This window comes from Manacus candei, unplaced genomic scaffold, assembly GCF_025592945.1.
Source record: "Manacus candei isolate 608988 ecotype Guabito, Panama unplaced genomic scaffold, ASM2559294v1 h1tg000057l, whole genome shotgun sequence".
In the NCBI taxonomy this organism is placed as follows: domain Eukaryota; kingdom Metazoa; phylum Chordata; class Aves; order Passeriformes; family Pipridae; genus Manacus; species Manacus candei.
Window position 1 is genome coordinate 5,003,502 of NW_026138105.1, and position 18,375 is coordinate 5,021,876.

General features: G+C 42.1%; 1 protein-coding gene across 3 annotated transcripts in view; it reads right to left on the minus strand.

Moving 5' to 3' along the window:
* Positions 1-18,375, minus strand: part of PREX1 (phosphatidylinositol-3,4,5-trisphosphate dependent Rac exchange factor 1) — a 145,192-nt gene that overhangs the window by 18,122 nt on the left and 108,695 nt on the right. For 2 of the 3 annotated variants that reach the window (XM_051802715.1, XM_051802717.1), the window contains exons 17-29: positions 14,842-14,934; positions 12,281-12,429; positions 11,297-11,382; positions 9,474-9,610; positions 8,846-9,017; positions 7,485-7,672; positions 6,568-6,729; positions 5,797-6,007; positions 4,324-4,585; positions 3,802-4,008; positions 1,441-1,529; positions 873-955; positions 170-260 (exon numbers count right to left, since the gene is read on the minus strand). In XM_051802715.1, coding sequence (XP_051658675.1) covers positions 170-260; positions 873-955; positions 1,441-1,529; positions 3,802-4,008; positions 4,324-4,585; positions 5,797-6,007; positions 6,568-6,729; positions 7,485-7,672; positions 8,846-9,017; positions 9,474-9,610; positions 11,297-11,382; positions 12,281-12,429; positions 14,842-14,934 — 1,930 coding nt within the window. The remainder of the gene's footprint in view (positions 1-169; positions 261-872; positions 956-1,440; positions 1,530-3,801; positions 4,009-4,323; positions 4,586-5,796; positions 6,008-6,567; positions 6,730-7,484; positions 7,673-8,845; positions 9,018-9,473; positions 9,611-11,296; positions 11,383-12,280; positions 12,430-14,841; positions 14,935-18,375) is intronic. The other variant, XM_051802716.1, reaches the window with a different exon arrangement.

Consider the following 18,375-nt stretch of genomic DNA (forward strand, 5'->3'; position numbering starts at 1 on the left):
TGCAAAATTTCAGTGGTCAGAAAATTTCAGTTGTACCTGCCAATAATGCATGACTGGGCAGACTGCAGAACTAAGGAACTCTGTGTGGCCAGACAGCATTTGTGCAACCATGGTAAGCTCTTAGGTCTTGGAAATCACATTACTAAATACAGTCAACATATTTCTTTACCTTGCAAACTGTGGTCCATTGGAAAGTGCTTGGTTTCTTCAAAGGCTTTAGTTATTCCTGGTCCTTTTAGAAGTGCATTGATTGCATCAACCTACAGTTGGAATGTTATGCATCAGTGTAAGTAAGATTTGCAGAAGAAAATCTGAACAGAGTTCTTGTGGGGAAATGCCCAAACCATTACACTGTTTGTATTTTGGAACAACTGCCAAACAGCAGTAGGACTTTGTAGCCATGAACTGGCCTCAAGAGCCTTCTCTCATTTAATACAGCATTTTGCACAATGATGGTCTTCATGTTGATTAGAGAATATCAAACCATGCTCCAGTGTCACACATCTATAAAGATATCTGCAGGCCAAACCTGGGAGAACCCTCCTGCAATCTGCAAATGAGATCCATTTACATCCTACAAATCATCAGATGTTTGTTCACCTTTTCTTTTTTCAGGGAAGCCTTTTTCCCCTTAGTCTCATGCCTTAGATAAGGCAGGTCAGCCTTGCTTAAATCACATGAGGCAACTGGAATGTGGACAAAAGTGATTCCTCAAACCTTCCTATAATATACTTGCTTACACAATACCCCAAAATCCTGATAGTTTACCCTCCTCCAAATATGATTTCGTAACACAATTTAGTACTTCCAATTTCTTGCATTGACATTGATAGAGAGAAAGCAATTCTGTGTAAGAATAACACTTTACATACCTGGTTAAAAAGGTGTTCCAGACAGCCATGAAGTTTGTCTTGCTTGTCTAAAGGAATCCTCATATCATTGGGAAGCTCATCTCCTAATAAAGGAGAGATGAAAAGCTTTTAACTTTCAAACATAACCTGTGACAAGGCCACAGATGACACAGGCACACCTTCACACTGGTGGGTGAACAGTGATTGCTGCTTTATCTCCAACTCTTAGATCAAAATATTCTTTATTTTCATATAATGCAAGTGTCCAACAACTAAAGAAACTTATCCCTGCCTCGTACCTCTCCCACGTTCCAAAATTACTGTGGTTTATTAGAAAAAGGCAAACCTCTATCTTTCTGTGCTTGTCATTAGTTTTGAAGAAACCACAAGCAACTTAAATATGCAAGTGTTTATAATCAGCAAAGACTTGTCAGCTCTGCTGAGGGGTCCAGCACGAGGAGGATTCATGTGCCCTGTGCACACACTCACCTGAGCCCATCCCAGCCCTGCCCAGGTGATGTCCCCCTGCACACACTCACCTGAGCCCATCCCCTCACTGCCCAGGTGATGTCCCCCTGCACACACTCACCTGAGCCCATCTCATCACTGCCCAGGTAAGAGCTGTTGCTCCTCACGCTGGTGTAGGACAGCACCGAGTCCCGGTTGCTGTTACATTCACTACAAAGAAAAGCAAAGAGGGGATGAACAAAAGCTGTCCCTACACCCAGCCTCTGACACAGTGGCATTCTGGCTTCATTAGCACTGCCCCCCCCAACCTAATTCTGTTCCACATATGCAAATGGCACACTAATGACATGCAGAACAGCCCTCAGCAAGGGCTCCGGGGCTGGACTGCCCCAGGCTGGCTTTTCCTAGGTGTAGTGCCCACTGAATGCCCACTGTATCACCCTGGTTCTGTAAAATGCAAATGGCCCTGGCACCCTTGGCTGGGTCAGCCCAGAAAACCTGCTCTGAGGACACAGAGTAGGGGACAAATAATTGAGATTTTAACTCAACGTTTGCTACAAATTCTCAGGATATTACAGCATACAAATCCAGCATATTGAGAGGCTGCAGTAGCACAGACACTGAGATGGGAGAGGAGATTTAAGGGATCTTTACCATCAGAGAATCAGGCACTGCAGATCTTAAAACTACCTCAGGAAGCAGAGGAGTCATGACAGTCAGCTTCCTCTTGGCTATGCACACCTGGAAAACTCTAGTGTGAATCTCCCCTCTTTAAAGTTCACTTTCCACTAACTATAACTTAATAAAAGTAATCAAAAAGGTTAAGGACAGGCTCTCCCCTTCCAATGAAATGACAGAGATTTTAATGGTACAAGCCCAAAACAAAGCTTACAAAAGTCTTCAAATTGTCTCTTCCTCTGATTTTGTTTTAGACTGACATGAAAGAAAAATGTAAGAGCGACTGGAAGAACCCTAATTGGGGTCCTTTGTTAAATCTAGTATCAAAGAAATCTGTTTTTCCTCAAGAAGATTAATACTTATGGCAACTGCTCTGCTCTACAAACCCTTATGAATTACACTTCAAATGATCCCAGTGAAAGCAGCATGACTAATGCAAACAAGGTGTTTTCTTATCTGTAATTTGCTTGGTTTTGTAGTTCCTCAATAGTTTTTCAAATCAAAACCCACTAAAACATGTTTTATTCTCCCTTGAGTAACTATTATCTGTAATATATGCTTAATTCTCTCCCTCTGTCTAATAAAGATAAGACAGAATAATGTTTCTCATCTTACATTTATGTGTAGGATTTTGGAGCAAGTGACAAACCCACAGAGACTGTTTGTGCTGTCACTTTGCTACCCAGAATAGATTAACCTCAATTACAGAAATTTAAACTAAACAGGGATTCCTATTAACAGTGAAAGAAATACAGCACATTTCACTCCAAAAGCTTCAGAGAACGTGTGCAGATTGAAATCTCACACAACAAACAGATGTCCCAGATCTCAGCACTGAACTGCTCGTTCTCTTTCTTTACTGACTTTGTACTTGCTGTCCTTTGAGACAATCAATACTGAACTGGACAAGACCCCGAGCAACCAATTTTGTCCTGAGCAAGAGATGGGACCTTGGGGGCTCCAGAGACCCCTTCCAACACAAACTGTTCCCCTTCTGCCAGTTTTGCAGCCCTGCATGGATGGAACTATAGTTGTTGGTACCAGTGCCCAACAAGGGCAAGTAAAGCACCAGGACTGCAGCAGGGAATTTTCAAAGACCCAGCATTCATTCAGGTCCCTGGGATCCTCCCAGCTCCAGGGCCTTACTACAAATGTAAAACTGGCCTGTTAATGATGTTAAACTGCAGTGGTCAGCCATGGCTACAACTTGTTATTCCATTTCTTCTGCAGCTGAGTTTCCAAATGTTTCCTCCCAACAAAAGACAGATTTGGAGTGTGTGAGATCTCCTTTGGCAGCAAATATTCCTGGAGAACCAGCAGTCAATCATGTCACCAAAACAAGATTTTGAGACACCTGAATAAACATTGGCACTTGTGGTTTCAAAGGCCCACTAAAAATAAAAAACTCAATGTCCATTTCTGTTTCTGTGTCTCAGATTTTTGGGAAATTTGGTTGCAGAACCAAATGGAAACATCCCCTTACAATAAAAGCTATTATAAGAACAAGCAGTCTGCAAATTCTGCTGGGCTTCTGTAGTTTCTAGCCATAAGATACAGAAAGGGAAAGTCACATCAGACCTATTTATTTAATTTTATTCAGTTTTCTAGAAGTTTTAGTATTTTGGCATTGTTTTGGGGGAGGTGTTTATGTCACCATGGTAATAAATGTAATGATAGTGAATACTTTACTAAGTGAATAGTAGATAATGGACTGACTGGAAAACAACCTGCTTGTTGGATCCATGAATTAGAACTTTGAAACACTTTATTAGCAAGGTAAAAGTGGCACAATCTTCAGACTAACCTGTAGGAGTCTCTGTAACTCATTGTGTCATGTCCAGAGTCTTCCTGGTCCTCCTCAGAAACTTTGAAACAGACCTTCTTGATTCCACCATGCTCAGCTTTGTCAGGATCACTCTCTTCTGCTCCCAGGGAAGGTGGAGATGTCTCCTCAGCAGATGGTGGCTCACAGGCACCACCCTCTGTAGGTTCTGTTATGGTGGACAAAAGTCTGCAGAAGTAGAACACACAGCTCTCAGTCTCATGAAGGAAGGATTGTGACCAAGGCTAAATTCAGCTTCATGAAATCACAAGCAACCTTGTGAGAAGTTTAGATGGACTACACAGACCACTTCCTACTGATCCAAACACAGCCCCAGAGCAGCCACTGGGAAGGGACCCACAAGGATCCTCATGCAAAGGCAGGTGTGAACAGGTGAGGAAAGAGGCTGACACTTGGGGCTGACAGCACAACGTGTTTTCTGAGGTTAATGCCTCAGTGTTACCAGAATTTCTCTCTCCAGTGCACACGGGGTTCTGTACTCACTTATTTATCTGAATGACATATTGCTTCATCTCCTTCACTGCCATGTCAAGTTTGTTAAAAAGGTGCAAGTATGAGTCCTGCATCTCCCAGTCTTCCTGTTTCAGCAGAAAACTGAGCCCTCTTTCTTCCTGAGTTGTTCCTCCATTCTGCTGGCCGAAGCTACCATCAGGATCTCCATCTTCTGGGGTCAGACATCTCCAGGACGGTGCAGCCATAGTGGTGATGCAATGTTGAGTATATGAGACTGGATTTAAAGTGCCTGCTAAGCATCAAAGGATCTGGTTAGTGTGGCTCTCGTGACTTTCCTCACTCCATCCCAATGATGTTAGTTTAGGATTGGTGGAATTTTAACACGAAAAATTAAAATTTCCCAGAACTATTTTATATAATTACATTCTATGACAAAAACATTCTGGGGAAAAAAAAAAAGTTGTGGGTTTTTTTTCTTGGCATGCCAACTAGATGTTTTCAATTTACTGCAGTTCAGAAAAAGGTTAAATTATTGAAGACAGGAACTGTCCACACATATACTCATACAGACAACATGGAGAGAATCTAAAAGCGTTCGTTGAAAGTTAATGAACTTGGACTCTCAGGAATCTGTGTTATTATTCCACCTCTACAAACATTTACACTCACCCACATATTTAAATAAACAGGATTATGTCCTTACAGAAGAAAAATTAATTTTTTTTCATTTAGAAATGCTGACAGTTTTGGTGTGGTATTTTGCTAACCACCTGTAACTGGGTCTGGCTGAGACAGTGTTCATTTCCCCACAGCAGCCCTCATAGTGCTGTGCTTTAGCACACATTAAAAATATTATGGGGTTTAATATTTCATATCCCCAAGCATCTTTACTGACCTCAATTTGAATAGCCATTGCCACTGTTCAAAAGATGGGTTAGTCCACACTTCCCTCCTCTAAACATTCCTGCACTCCAACCTTCACACAGCAACGAGTCAGAAACACATCAGCTGAGATCATGACAAAGAAATGCTGGAACCCAACTAACCAAGTGGTAGGACAGAAAATAGGTCTCCTGACAGAGTGAGACTTTCAGCTCCAATGCATGGAATTTGTTCAGCAACGGCAAAAGAAACCAGCACTACAACGTGACTGACTCCTGCTGCCCCCTGAATGCAGTCTCTCCTCACAGCATGGGCATTCTGGGTCACTTTTAGTCAGGAAGTCACCTCTAGTAAGGGCAACAGTGCTGCAGGACACTGGATTGATGTGAGATGCCCAAACTGCTTAGCTAAAAACATCTGACCTGAAGCCTCTCTGTGCTCAAAGGCATTACTACTTCACAACAGAAGGAGGCTGTCATTTTACTACAAAACGTCAAAGAGGTAAAAAAAGGTACTGGCAAGGCTGTATTTCCTTGGAACTTATTTTGACCTTGCTGAGCAGTGGAAAACCACAACTTTTTACGCAGATAAAATCAGTGTGATTTGAAAGTGAGGTCTCACCTTGTTCTGGATCCAGGCCAATGATAGAAGGTTTGCGTCCGATGCGAATGCTGAACGACCTCCCTGCTGAGGTAGTGTTCTTGGGGTAGGACACCTCCATGAGGTTAATGTGGCAGTTGGTGGGGCAGAAATCCATGCTGCTCAGGGAATGTGCTTCCATGATGGCTTGTTTGAAGGCTGGGCTCACCTTTGTCTTCAGTTCACCTGCAAACTGGGAGAGATAAAGCAGGTGTGTGCTACTTCATTTTCAAAAAAATTATGATGCAATACAGACAATCGTTTTCTCTTCCTGCTTCCCATTCCAGAAATCCAGATTTCTGCTGCAGGTGGAACAGCACATTCAAAAAAAAAAGCTCATAAAACAACAAATGAAAGCAATTAACTATACCTTCTAGCACACCCTTTTCAAACAGCTCAGGTAACTGCACAAAAAAAGCACACATACTTTGTTTACACTATGATACACTGTAGTTATGTTCATGTTAAATAAGACATGGATCATTCTGTTGTCATATTTATTCATTAATATTGTGGCAATGAACCTGCAATAATATGTCATAACCCACAGCTCTGACAAGCAGAAAGGAGTGATTTCCAGACAAAGTCTTTTTTACTCAAAACTTGCAACTTCAGTAACTTGCAGAGCTGTTTTCATGCCTCCAGGACATCCACCTCAGAAGCTGCTTGGATTCATTAATACAGAATACTAAGACTCACTTATCACAGTGAAGAATTGTCCTGAGACTTCACCCATAACTAGTAGTGTTGTACCTCTTGGTAGTTCATGATCCTCCTGCTAATGCTTTCCAGCTTAGTGTCACAGATCTGCCGGAATTCATACTGGGGCATGGTGGCCACAGCACTGCTTAGGGATATGAGTCTCTTGCAATTCTTTATGAAGTGATTGTCCTCTGCAGCAAAGGCCTCTAAAATCTAAACAAAAAGACAGGGTGTCAATGATACGAGACTTGAAAGCGAGGGAAAATAGAGTTTTCTTCCACTGAGTGAGTGGCAAAGCCCCATGGTTGAAGCTGCCTCCAGAACAAGCCGCCTCTGTGACTGCCTGAGAACCACCATCGTGTCCCCAAGCCACAAAACATGTCTCAAAAAATGTCAGAGTAATGGAAGTGGATCAAAAATCCACTGTGCACTGTCCAAGTTACCTGCTCTGGCCTACTTTCCCGGGACATAACAATAATGTTACTGAGATGTGACAGAAACATTTACTATGAGCTCATTTTCCAGTGATGACCAGGACACTCAGTGCTCTGCTGCCTTCTCATAGCAGCAATTCTGCTCGATTCCTTTTGCAACCCATACAGCCTATCAAGTGGGAAAAAGCTGCCTGATTTTCTTCCAAGTTAAAGCAAATAAAGTTGCCTGAAAAGATGAATCTTGAGTATCAGCAGAGAGTACGTTACCAGGCAGATAAATGGGAGAATTCCATGACCGAGGGCTCCCCTCCCTCTGCCTCAGCACCTGAAGTCCTGGAAGCACTTGCTGACTTGCTCATACCAAAGGAGCTGCTGTAACTCTGCACATTCTAATGAACAGAACTCCAAGCAGGGCTGAGAAGACCACGTGTGACCTGATCCAAAGAGCCAGGCCCACACCAGCTAATAATAAACTGTATCACTGGCTTCCCACTCTGGTTAGGAATGAAGCTGGCCATGTACGTTTTCTGGTACCTTTGCAGTGAGATTGAAGCAACCTTTCGGTTCCACAATTTTCTCCAGGACAAAGGATTTGATTCCTGCACTGCTGACATACTCGTACACCACCCCGTGCTCCAGGTGGGTGTTATCCACAGTCAGGCTGACAAGAGGGGTCTCTTCCCCAGTGACCAGTGGAGAGCTGATGGTCTGTGGTGTCTGGGCTGGAACAGAAATAAGTCATTAGAGAGAATTATTAAATGCAAAGACACAACCTTTGGCTCAAGGAGTGTCTGAACTACGTACTGCTGGAGACTGGGGGAATATCCTGAGGAAGACATTTGCTCTTGGTCACTAATGGAGACAGTGAGAGAGGTTTAGATAAACCACACGCTCCAATCCCCATTCTAATGTTCTTCCATGTGTGCAAGCACACATCTCTGTCAGGACACTACTTCTAGTTCTGTTCACAGACACGAGCAGAAGCTCTCAAAAGGAAGTGAAGTCTGTTAATCTGTGAGTCCTGTTGTTTGCAAAGACCCTCTGGAAGACTGAGATGCAAGGGCAGGGATGGGGTGAGGAGATAACATTTTTTTTACACACAGCAGTGCTATTGTCACTAGAGAACAGACTCAAGTTACATTCAGGCTGAGGTTTGCCAGAGAATTGCTCACATGCCTCCACCAGGGCACTGCTCCAGCTATTCCACCTTGGAGCTGCACTGTTCCACCACTGGATTACCAGGTTCACTAGACCTTAGATGGGATCCACAGATGTGCATCTGTTCCAGGAGAAGTTGCCAATGGTATTCAGAGAGTCCAGGCTCAGTCCTTTGGCTTAAATCTCATTTCAGTATTCTCCCCTATCATCTACTTTTCCAAAACAGCTCTCAACATAAAAGCTGTTTTTTATGAGTTACACTTTTGTAAGTTGGAGGAAATACACTCCCACATTCTGCTGACACAGTGATAGCATGCCTTGAAAATCTGCTCCAGATCAAAGCAATTTAACATTTTAATCTTTAATCTAAAATAACAGAAAACATAGATTATTCTAGGTGGAGCTACTTGCAGGCCTTCCCTCCCCACCAGCTACTGCCTACAAATTCCTGGTTTGCAGGGGCTACCAAAAGATTCTAAAAATGCTGAGCCTCTTCATTCCTGAAACTGGATCTCTTGTAAAGAACAGAGTCACAGGGGTGTGATTTCTACGTGTATCTTCCCCTGAATAAATGGCAGCATATGAGTACCTCCTCTGGCAGACCTCATTTTATTACAAAGCTTTACTAAGACAAGAGATATCCTACAGTAACAATCACACCTTATATTTCTACTGCTGTTTTCCTTTTGGAAGACTCTGAAATGCCTTAAGTCTCCTTCCACCATGAGGACCTTTACCTGATTCCTGTGGGCTGTTTTGAAGAGGATCCAATTCTGCATCTCCTTCTAGTGCAGGGTGGTCTTTGGTGGAGCCAGGGTGGCTGCCATTCACATATGCAGGGGCTGCTGCTTGCTGAACTCTGTCTTCTTCAGCATCTTCATGTGTTCTGTACACCCACTGGTACAACCCCTTTCAAGAGACACAGGTTTCAGCCATGACCTCACTAAAAATGCCCAATCTCCAAATGTTTGGACTACAAAGGTGAATCTAGCTCTCAATTCTGTACCTTCTAAGTTAGCTGAAATATGAGCATTCCCCCAGCTTTTCTCTGAACTTCAGAGAACATAAAACCTAGATCAATAGCTGGGTGAACTTCTAGTGTTAGCAGTAGTTAATAACTTTCAATACTGCGTGCAGTGTGTGCACGAATTTGCTTTTATATTATTTGTAGGTATGTTGCAACTCCAGGCAAGGGCAACCAGGTCCCTCAGTGACAGTAGGACACTGGGGAGGGAGGAAATGAGTCAAAAGAAACACGTAGACGTTCTTTTTCTGAATATTTAGTGAGCATAAAAGCACAGGAGAAGGGGAGGGCAGAAGAAGAGCAGGAATTAATGTACTTCCTTTGAGGTTTTGAGTTCATACCAGTGCTTCCTGTTGTCTGGTCCTGTAGGCTGTGAAGTGCTCCAGAACTTCCGTATAATTGCCATGTGTTGCATTATTCCCATTAACTTTCAATATACACTGCCCGGGATGAAGGCCTGCAGCTGCAGCCTCAGACCCTGAAAAACAGCAGGAGAGAAGTTAAGACAGAAATGCCATCTGCATATGGAAGAGAACACTGGCAAGTTTGCAAAGGGTTTCTGGTTAAAAGGAGTAAGAAGAGCTGGGTGAATGCTGTGCTGCCTTTGCTAAGAAGTCCTTATTCCGAGAGCTTTGTGTTTATCCTTCATGTTTTCAGTAGTGCTGGGAAAAACAGAGACCTCCCAGATCTAAATGCACTCATACCAGAAATCAAAATCCCTGTGGGAAATCGTTTGGGATTCTTACATGGTTCTCTTTCAGCCTTATGATTACATTAGCTGAGGTCTCGCTTAAATGTAAACTGTTATATTTGTTCCAGCTTCTTGCACTTGAAAGGTACAGAACACTTGCACATTGCACAATGTGGCACAGAAAAAGACTGATGTACTTAAAGCTACAGTAAGTCTAGAGTGCAATAACCAGCTTCAATGGATTTACTCCAAACTCACACTGAACAACACTCATACCCAAATTCGGCTCCTAGAAATCTACAGCTAAGGTGATTCATCCTTTAAAGCACTTTTTTAAATGCAATTTGTCTTTTGCTGGAAAAATCCTGAAAAAAGAAGAATCTTCCTAGCTGGCATTTCCAGCTTGCCCTCTAGACTGTGACAAAGTGGTTACAGGTGCTGTTATGAAAGGGTGCAATAAATGTGTGTCCCTGGGAACATCATCTGTGGGTGCTACCTGCACAGTCACTGCACTCATCTGGAGACACGTTTGTTTGCAAGGAAGGAAGTGGTGTATGTCTGAAATGCCACATTTTCTGCATCTGCTGAGAATAAAGGTTAAAGCTGTGCTTTGTTTGTAGCTCAGTTAACATTTCAGGTACAGAAGTACTAAATATCTCTGCCAAACAGTGTTTTCTCCTTTTAAAAAGATGAAGGAAAGCAGTTTGCCTCTATTGTACATTGGTACTTTGTAGCAGTGTAAGCCAATGTAAAGGGAGAAGTAGTCTCCAAGTATTACTTTGTGATGTCCAGACTGTGTTAGGACCTGTCTCCCAACCTGCTGATCCTTCAGCAGGGTTAAGGTTATGTTAGGGTTAGGCTTTCACTTCAAAACCCAGGGACCCAAACTGTGGCTGACTACAGGCAAAAATATTGAGGAAGCAACAGACAGCATTAACCCCTCAACTTCTTCTCAACCACCTCAGTTTTGTGTTTTAATTCCCTGTGGCTGTAAAGCTGGACCTTGGCAGTCTCAGAAGCAGCAATGGCAGGGTCACTAAGCAAGCACATTTCTTGCTTGCAAGAGCTCAAGTGATAATGCTTTCTTAAGAGTCCTTCCACAGTACTGTGGATTGCAGTATCCAAGTTTCTTCCACTGTAGAACTAAATTATTCCTTGTTTCGTGTTGATGGGATTAGAGACTCAACACTCAGTTGGCAAGAATGATACCACTGTCTCAGAAAGCATTTACGTGCTGAGCACTTTGTATGCTGAGCACTTTGAGGCAGGAACTCTCACGTTGTTCTGTGGTTACATGAGTGTGATTCTTCCCCATCACTGGGGTTCCTATCACTGTGGTCACTAAGGTTGTCAGAACTTGTATGGAACAAGCTGGACAATCAAACCTGCATCTGTCTTAATATAGATATATTTATATATATACACACACACATACACACACACGCTTAACTGTACCACAGACTTTCTCCTTACCTCTTCCTACTGCATGAACATATGGTGGTGCTGCTCCCCGGATCTGAAAGCAAAGGGCTTCAGGACAATCTGGGATTTTAATAATCCTGCAGATAAATCAAAGAGAACAAGAAAGCAGGATTTTAAGTTAGGCTGCCAGAGCTCTGGGCAGTTCTAACAGCAGCTTTCCCTGGCATTCACAAGTGTGTTTGGATGAAAGAAAGCACCCACACTGTTTATAAATGAGTAACAAATAAACAGACCTGAAAAAATCATCTACTCCATCATCAATCTCCAAGGCAGATGGGAGATTCTATTTGTTAATTAAAATTTGGCATTTCTTAATTTATTACATCTTTAAGTGAATAACACCTGACAGAAACTATCTGTGGCATTTATATTCACTTCCTTTTCTAGGTACACTTTGTTGCAGCTGTGCTGATTTATACCATTTTCATTAAAAAAATAAAAATATACACTAGACAAGACAAGCTGGACTAGAATTCAGCATCAGGTGTTCACTGAGATGTTCAACTCTATGGTACCTTCTGGGATTACAGAATCTAGCAATGCACAAGACACTAACGGGGCCAACTCTCATTATAAGATATAATAATAGACTGAAAATCTGTTAGAGTCATCAAAAAACAAGCCAAGCTTTAATGGGGTGGAAGTTTTGCTTTCCCTGGCACAAATATTAAGAGCCTGAGAAACTTCACACATGACAGAGAATGACAATCCTTGTGATTCCGTTCTGTTTGTGCACAAGGAAGTCAAAAGTATTTTACCTGCAGTACAAAGAGAACACAACCCAACCCCTTCTAGCAGCCTGAGGGTCATCACTAAAAACAAGCTGTGACTCCTGCTCTCTCATTTCTGTCATTTGTTCTCCTATTGAGCAGCTTCTGCACAGCAAAGTGTTTGCACAGCTTTCACTACAACCACAGAAGTATTACTTAGGGACTGACATTTCTCCATAATCTGTCTGCCCATCTTGGCACTTACTCTTTTGACTTGGTGGCTACCAGAAGCCTGAGTGGCCTTCGTGAGCAGAAGGACTGGGTTAGGATGGTTTCCACTTCTGAAAAGGGGCGTAGGAACACTAAATCCTCATTGATGGAATAGATTTTCCTCCCCGCCTGCAGGCCAGCCATCTGCAAAGGGAACAAACACCACAGAGCACCTGGATCACCAGCAGCATCTCTGAAAGCTCAGGCTCCAAGGTTCAACTCTTCCCTACTTATGGCCACTCCTCAGACTGCTGTCAGTGGGATACCCTATATACAGTGCTGGTTCATCAAGTCATTTGGCACTCCCCCTGAAAGTTTCACCCCTATCTTTAGAAACATGTCACTGCACAGGTGTATCTTACTTTGCAATGGATATATATTTGTACTTTTCTGCTACAACTTTTTAAGGGACTATTAATAAAGGAGACTTTCTGAATGTCTTTGTGAAGATAAGTGAACTTGGGATGAGGATGAGATGTGACACACTCCACATCAACTAACTAAGCAAACTCTGTGGTGTTTTGTGCCCCTCCACCCGGGTGAGCTGAGCAAGTGTCAACAGGCCCAGGCAGCTGATGCCAGCAGCAGGGGCACAATTCCCACAGGGAGGGTCCTGGGCTGCTCATCATTCAGGAGCAGGAGAGAAAGGGCAGGAGCACTATTCTGTCTGAGGGCCAAAAGTGAGAAGCTGGACACACATGCCAGGCAAAGAGTTCCCAAACTGCAGTTCAAGTACTCCATCAGTACCTACAGGAATTGGATGTTCTTAACAACTCGTAAACACAGTTTGGAAACTGCTTCTGGCATAGGCAAATCTAACAGCTCACAAACAGTTTCTACAAAATTTTGAGAAGAAAAGACACTAATAATAAAAACAATGCTTGGCAACTCTGACAGCTCAACAGAAACCCCAAAGACCCTTGTAGCACAAGCACGAAGCTCAGTGCTGTGTGATGCCACAAGCTCTGCTTCAGCTATGTTCCAACTCTGTTTCAAGAATAGGAGGTCATAATTCCAAACTCAAAGAGAACATGTCAATCTTGAATAAATCCATGCAAGTAATAGATTTGTTCCCACTTTACTGGTGAACCTGAAATCTTACTCAGGCCTGAAGTCTGCCAGTCTTAGTGAATGCAATGAGCTGTGAAGCAAAGCTGCTGTCTTCACTTTTGTCCCTGAAGAGTATGACACAGCAGGCAGAGGGTCTCTAAATGCTGAGCCACACCAAACTACATGCTGGATATATTTGTAATATCACAAAGCAATTAAAAAAGCCCAAGAATGTGATGAAATGCATCACCATTGGACCTCGGGTCTTTCCAGACTGAGCTGACAGCCCTCTGGTTCAGAGAGATGCAGATTTAGTTCTTTTCTGGAGCAATATTGTAAGACCGAGTTCAAAAGATGGGCTCATGGTCACAGATAGTTTGTCTTGGAAGATCAAGAAAAAGATTCCTTAGAAAATTTTGTGTTTCTGTAGTCTTAAAACACAACAGATTTGCAGGCTATTCCCCAGGCATCCAGCCAAAGAAAGGGCAGAAGGATTATCTGGCAGGCAATAGTTCACAGCACAGGTTTACATTAATAACATTTTTGGCCAACCCATGTTGACTTTGAGCACGAGGTAAAGCACAGGATTGGTTTCTTTGGCGACCATAAACCAAATGAGAATAGGGAATACTGAAATAATTTAATTTTAATACTAAACTTCAGTTCAAAATTCCTTCCCATTTGACATTCTCAGCTTGCTAAAATTCATTGGTCCACTTCAGCTGTTTCCACTGGGTAAATTATCCAGCAGTTATTTGTAGTCTAAAGCAGAGAGCCACAAATGAACATAGACATTCAGAAATTCTGTAAGGGTTGTCCTGGACTCTTAAGTAGAAGTTCTGCCTGTGTGCTGCCACACTTTACTGTGAAACTCTGGACAAGTCATTTAGCCCTCTCTTATCTCTACAGATGCTAAAAAAGCACCTAAACAGCTTTTAAAAGACAGATTTTCTGTGCCTTATTTCAGTAAATAGAGTGTGACATTGTGTCATCCACACATGGGTTTTGTATGGATAAAAGGTGCTGGTGCAGTACTCAGACTGATGATATTTTGCCCATATATGAGAAACACAGCAAATATATTCTGTAGAACTCTTAGAAAATTCCAGGGAGAGAAACGAGTGCACGCTTTTTAAGGAAAAAAACACATATCTAAAAAATGTAGCTTTCCCTCAAATAAACCTGTTTCCCACTGAACACCTTTGCTAACCCAAAGCAGTGTTACTTTCCCTCCCTCCTTAAACTGAGGTTGCTAATGAACCTGAGGTATCACCACACAGAGATCCTGCTGTTGTCCAATCACTCATCAACGAGATTCAAGTCACCTGGTGATGCCAAAACACTTGGCCATTCACAGGAACAGCTTTATTACCACAGCAATTGTAGAAGACAGCTGATTTTCTATTTGCTGCCTTTAAGAGGAAACAGATTTTACAACTGTGGGTTTGTGCCTTTTCCAAGTATTGACACACTCTCAGATGGGAGGACGTGAACGTCGGGTCCTACCTCCGCGGAGGAGCCTCGTCGAACCGACTTCACCACAACCGCCTTGTTCTTCTCTTCCACGTCAAACCCATAGTCATCCTCTTCTGGTAAAATCTTAAACAGAGCACAAGGCAATGCTTCATGAGTATGGAGCTTGCTGGAAAAGCTGCTGGAGATGAGAAATCGGACTTTTCACTGCAAGCCACGGTCGATACGGACTTGCATGTCTTAAGGCTGAAAAGCACTACCAGGTCATTTGGTCTGATCTCCCACATAATATGAGGCACAACATTTAATCTAGTTATTTCCTCATTGAGCCCTTAGTGCACACTAAAGCAGAATTTCCAGAGGGCTACCCAGGTAAGATCCACAGTCTTTAAGAAGTGAGGAATCTACTCCCACCCTTGAGAGTTTGTTCCAAACTCTTCTGTTAGAAACTGCATTTGGTTTTAACTCCTAGCCCTTTATCCTTGGTTAGATCTTACACTTCTACATTACATCATTATTCGGTATTTTCCATTGGTGAATGTACTTACAGATTAAAGTGTAGTAATTTATTTTTTAAAATACATCCCACATACCAATAATGAATCATCTGAGTCCTCAGCAACCAGTTTCAGATAAACTGAGTATCTTAGGCCTATCTGTTATAGATAAAACCACACACCACAGAAATCTACACCATGACCAGTGAGAGAACAACTCCTGCATGCACAGGTCCTTCCTTTAGAGACCTGGCACAAAAGTCCTGTATTAGGGAAAAAGCACAAGCCCTGTGCTCAGTTTGCACCTCTCCCATTTGACAGAAGCCTTCATAATTCTTGTTACTGAGTTTCTGTTTCCTGTTATTTGCACTGAGGTCACACAGACCTGCCTTTTACATATTCTTTTAAACATATCAATCATGGCAAATATATGTTTCACTCATCCTTTTCAAGTGGTTTATTAACGAGTTAAAAGCTTAACAACTCACTTCCCATTATAAAACAATTAAGCAAGCCTGGCCACTGGTAAATGGACAAGTGGAAATTCTACCAGATAAACATCTTGCATTTGAGCAAACATTACGTACTAAAACCCATCTGATAAAACGGAACTGAGCTAAAAGGAAAAATAAAGCTACTCATAATCCAGCAGGCACTGGGGAAAACAAATTACTGAGAATTGTTTCCTTGCTTCTGATGATTTCTGCACTATTTTAAAATACTGTCCCTTTTTCTATTGAAGTCAATTCCATCAGCTCACACGCTTTGTTCTTTTACAGGAAATTACCTTAGAAAAAACTGAAGAACTAGAATATTTCTGTCCTGCAGGATCTTAAAATAATCTGCAGGCTGTTCAAATAATGCATGTGCAGGGAAGAAGTCCTTACCAGGTGATATTCAGATTAGATCATGGACAGGGAATTAAAAAGACTGAAAGGTAAGTTTGTCATTTTTGGCTATTTCTAACACAGTATTTTCAGAAGCAATGCTAATATTGTATGTTTAATAAGGGACCTTAGAAAACAGAGTATTCTACTGGTTAAGAATTTTAGTGCTGCAAGTGGAATGAGTTTCAGCCCAACACAGCATGTACTTTTTATCACTTCACATTTGGGATGAAATGGAAGATTTCTAGGCTAGCTCTCCTCTCCAATTCACATTTGACATTTGAAGGGACTGTTTGTTTCTTTTGCTGAATTTTGAAAGCATATGTGAAACAGACATTAAAAAATCTGCAGCCTTTGATTTGCCCAACTTCACAAGGCAGCAGCTCCACAACCTTACCTATCTCTTGGGTGCAGCCACCATTACTATGCATGAGGATCTTTCATCTGCTATCATTTTTAATAACCTACCTTTCTCTGATCACTGATATTGCAAAAATGTATTGTTTGAAAGCAAAGAACCAAAACACTTTTAGGGAACCCCAAGTGCATCAACACTGGGAACTTCTTCAGCATGTTGTTAAGAAAATCAATCTCACATTCTGTATTCTGGTGCTCCTGTGCTGGAGACATCATGGATAATATTCTATATGCAATGCTTGGAGAAGGCTATGATTCATTCTTTACTATAAAACAGGAACACCTTACCATTCCACAGCTGATCCCCATTCATCCCTAAGGAGTCCAAAGCAATTAACTAAATTGCCACCTACAAGAATTATTTCTGTGCCCCTAAAGCCCAATCATTTTTAGGAACATAAGGCAGCAGCTGTTTAATCTTGAAAGACAACCACGTTAACAAATGAGGAGACCATGTGAGAAATAATGTTTAATCAAAACCAGAGGGCAAATGTAGTCAGAACACTATTCAAAGAGAATTTTGGCAGGGATATAGGGTCTGCAGAGATGAAAAGCTGTGCAAAGAATGGTCTATTACACCTGTATCAGACTGAAGCAGGAACTCTCAGCCTAAACTCTTGGGGACATCAGCACCAGATGAGGCAACACAGGCACAACAACCACTATTCCTTAAACCCAAATGTCCAGAATGCACCTTCTTCTCTCACAGCCTTCCCTACAGCTCTCCAGAAAAACCCTTCTCTGTCAGACACACTTGCACAGCCTGACTTGGGTGAGAATCTCCTCAAGAGCAAAGACTTATCAGACAATGGCAAGACTGAACACTTCAGAACACTTCTGAGCCCTCAGCAGCATTTAAAGGGAGCTACTTTCCTTCCACCTCATCTCTCAGGGTGTTACAGCTTTTCACAAATCCACAGCTCTGGGGCACTAAAACAGGATTTGAAAAGACAAAAGCTCAACAATCTAAGCCACCCCTACTATTATCCTTAAAGGTATGTTTTGCCCCGTTAGCAAAAGAGACTGAATATATCCAGAATGACTCCAAGCTTCTTGTGCTTTGTGAGCTGTGAAATTGAGCACTGAACTCCAACTGTTCCTTCTGAACAGTTAAAGACTTAAGAGCCTAAAGGCTGCTTTTCCCTTCAGAGTTCACTGGAGTTTTGAGTATCTGGCTCCACCCCAAGCTCTTCTGCAGCCACCCACACCTGGATGATGGATGCCTCATCACTGACATCCCAGCCTGACCCCTTGGGAGCAGAATTCCCTAGAGGATGAGCTCTTATTAGTGGCTTTCTTCCCAGGAGTGTTTTAAATCCCTGAGTTGAATTCTCTAGCTACAACAGACCGGTAGACCAGGATAACAAAGAACAAAGGGAAAGCTCTTTTTTGGGCTCTCTCTGCTGAAATTTTGCAAGTTAGGTTGTTTTTCATTAGCACAACACACAAAAATAATTCTGAGACAATGAAAGATGGAAGAGAATCAAGTATGACTTTATTTCAGTAATACAAATAACTACTAGTTATTCATTATTAGAATAGCAGAAATGCATCCCATACTTTTATAAGAATTTTAAGGTGAATGCTCTGTTTATTGGTTTAGCTGGTTTAAAATGGAAAAGACATGAACTCCCATGGTATTTGTACTGTTAGCTAAAAACCTCATACCTGAAGTACAGAACTATGAGGACACTTCATTTTCAAAGCTGATTCTAAATGTAACAGCGAAGGAGCAAAGTCCTATGGATGAATGAGATTTACCATCC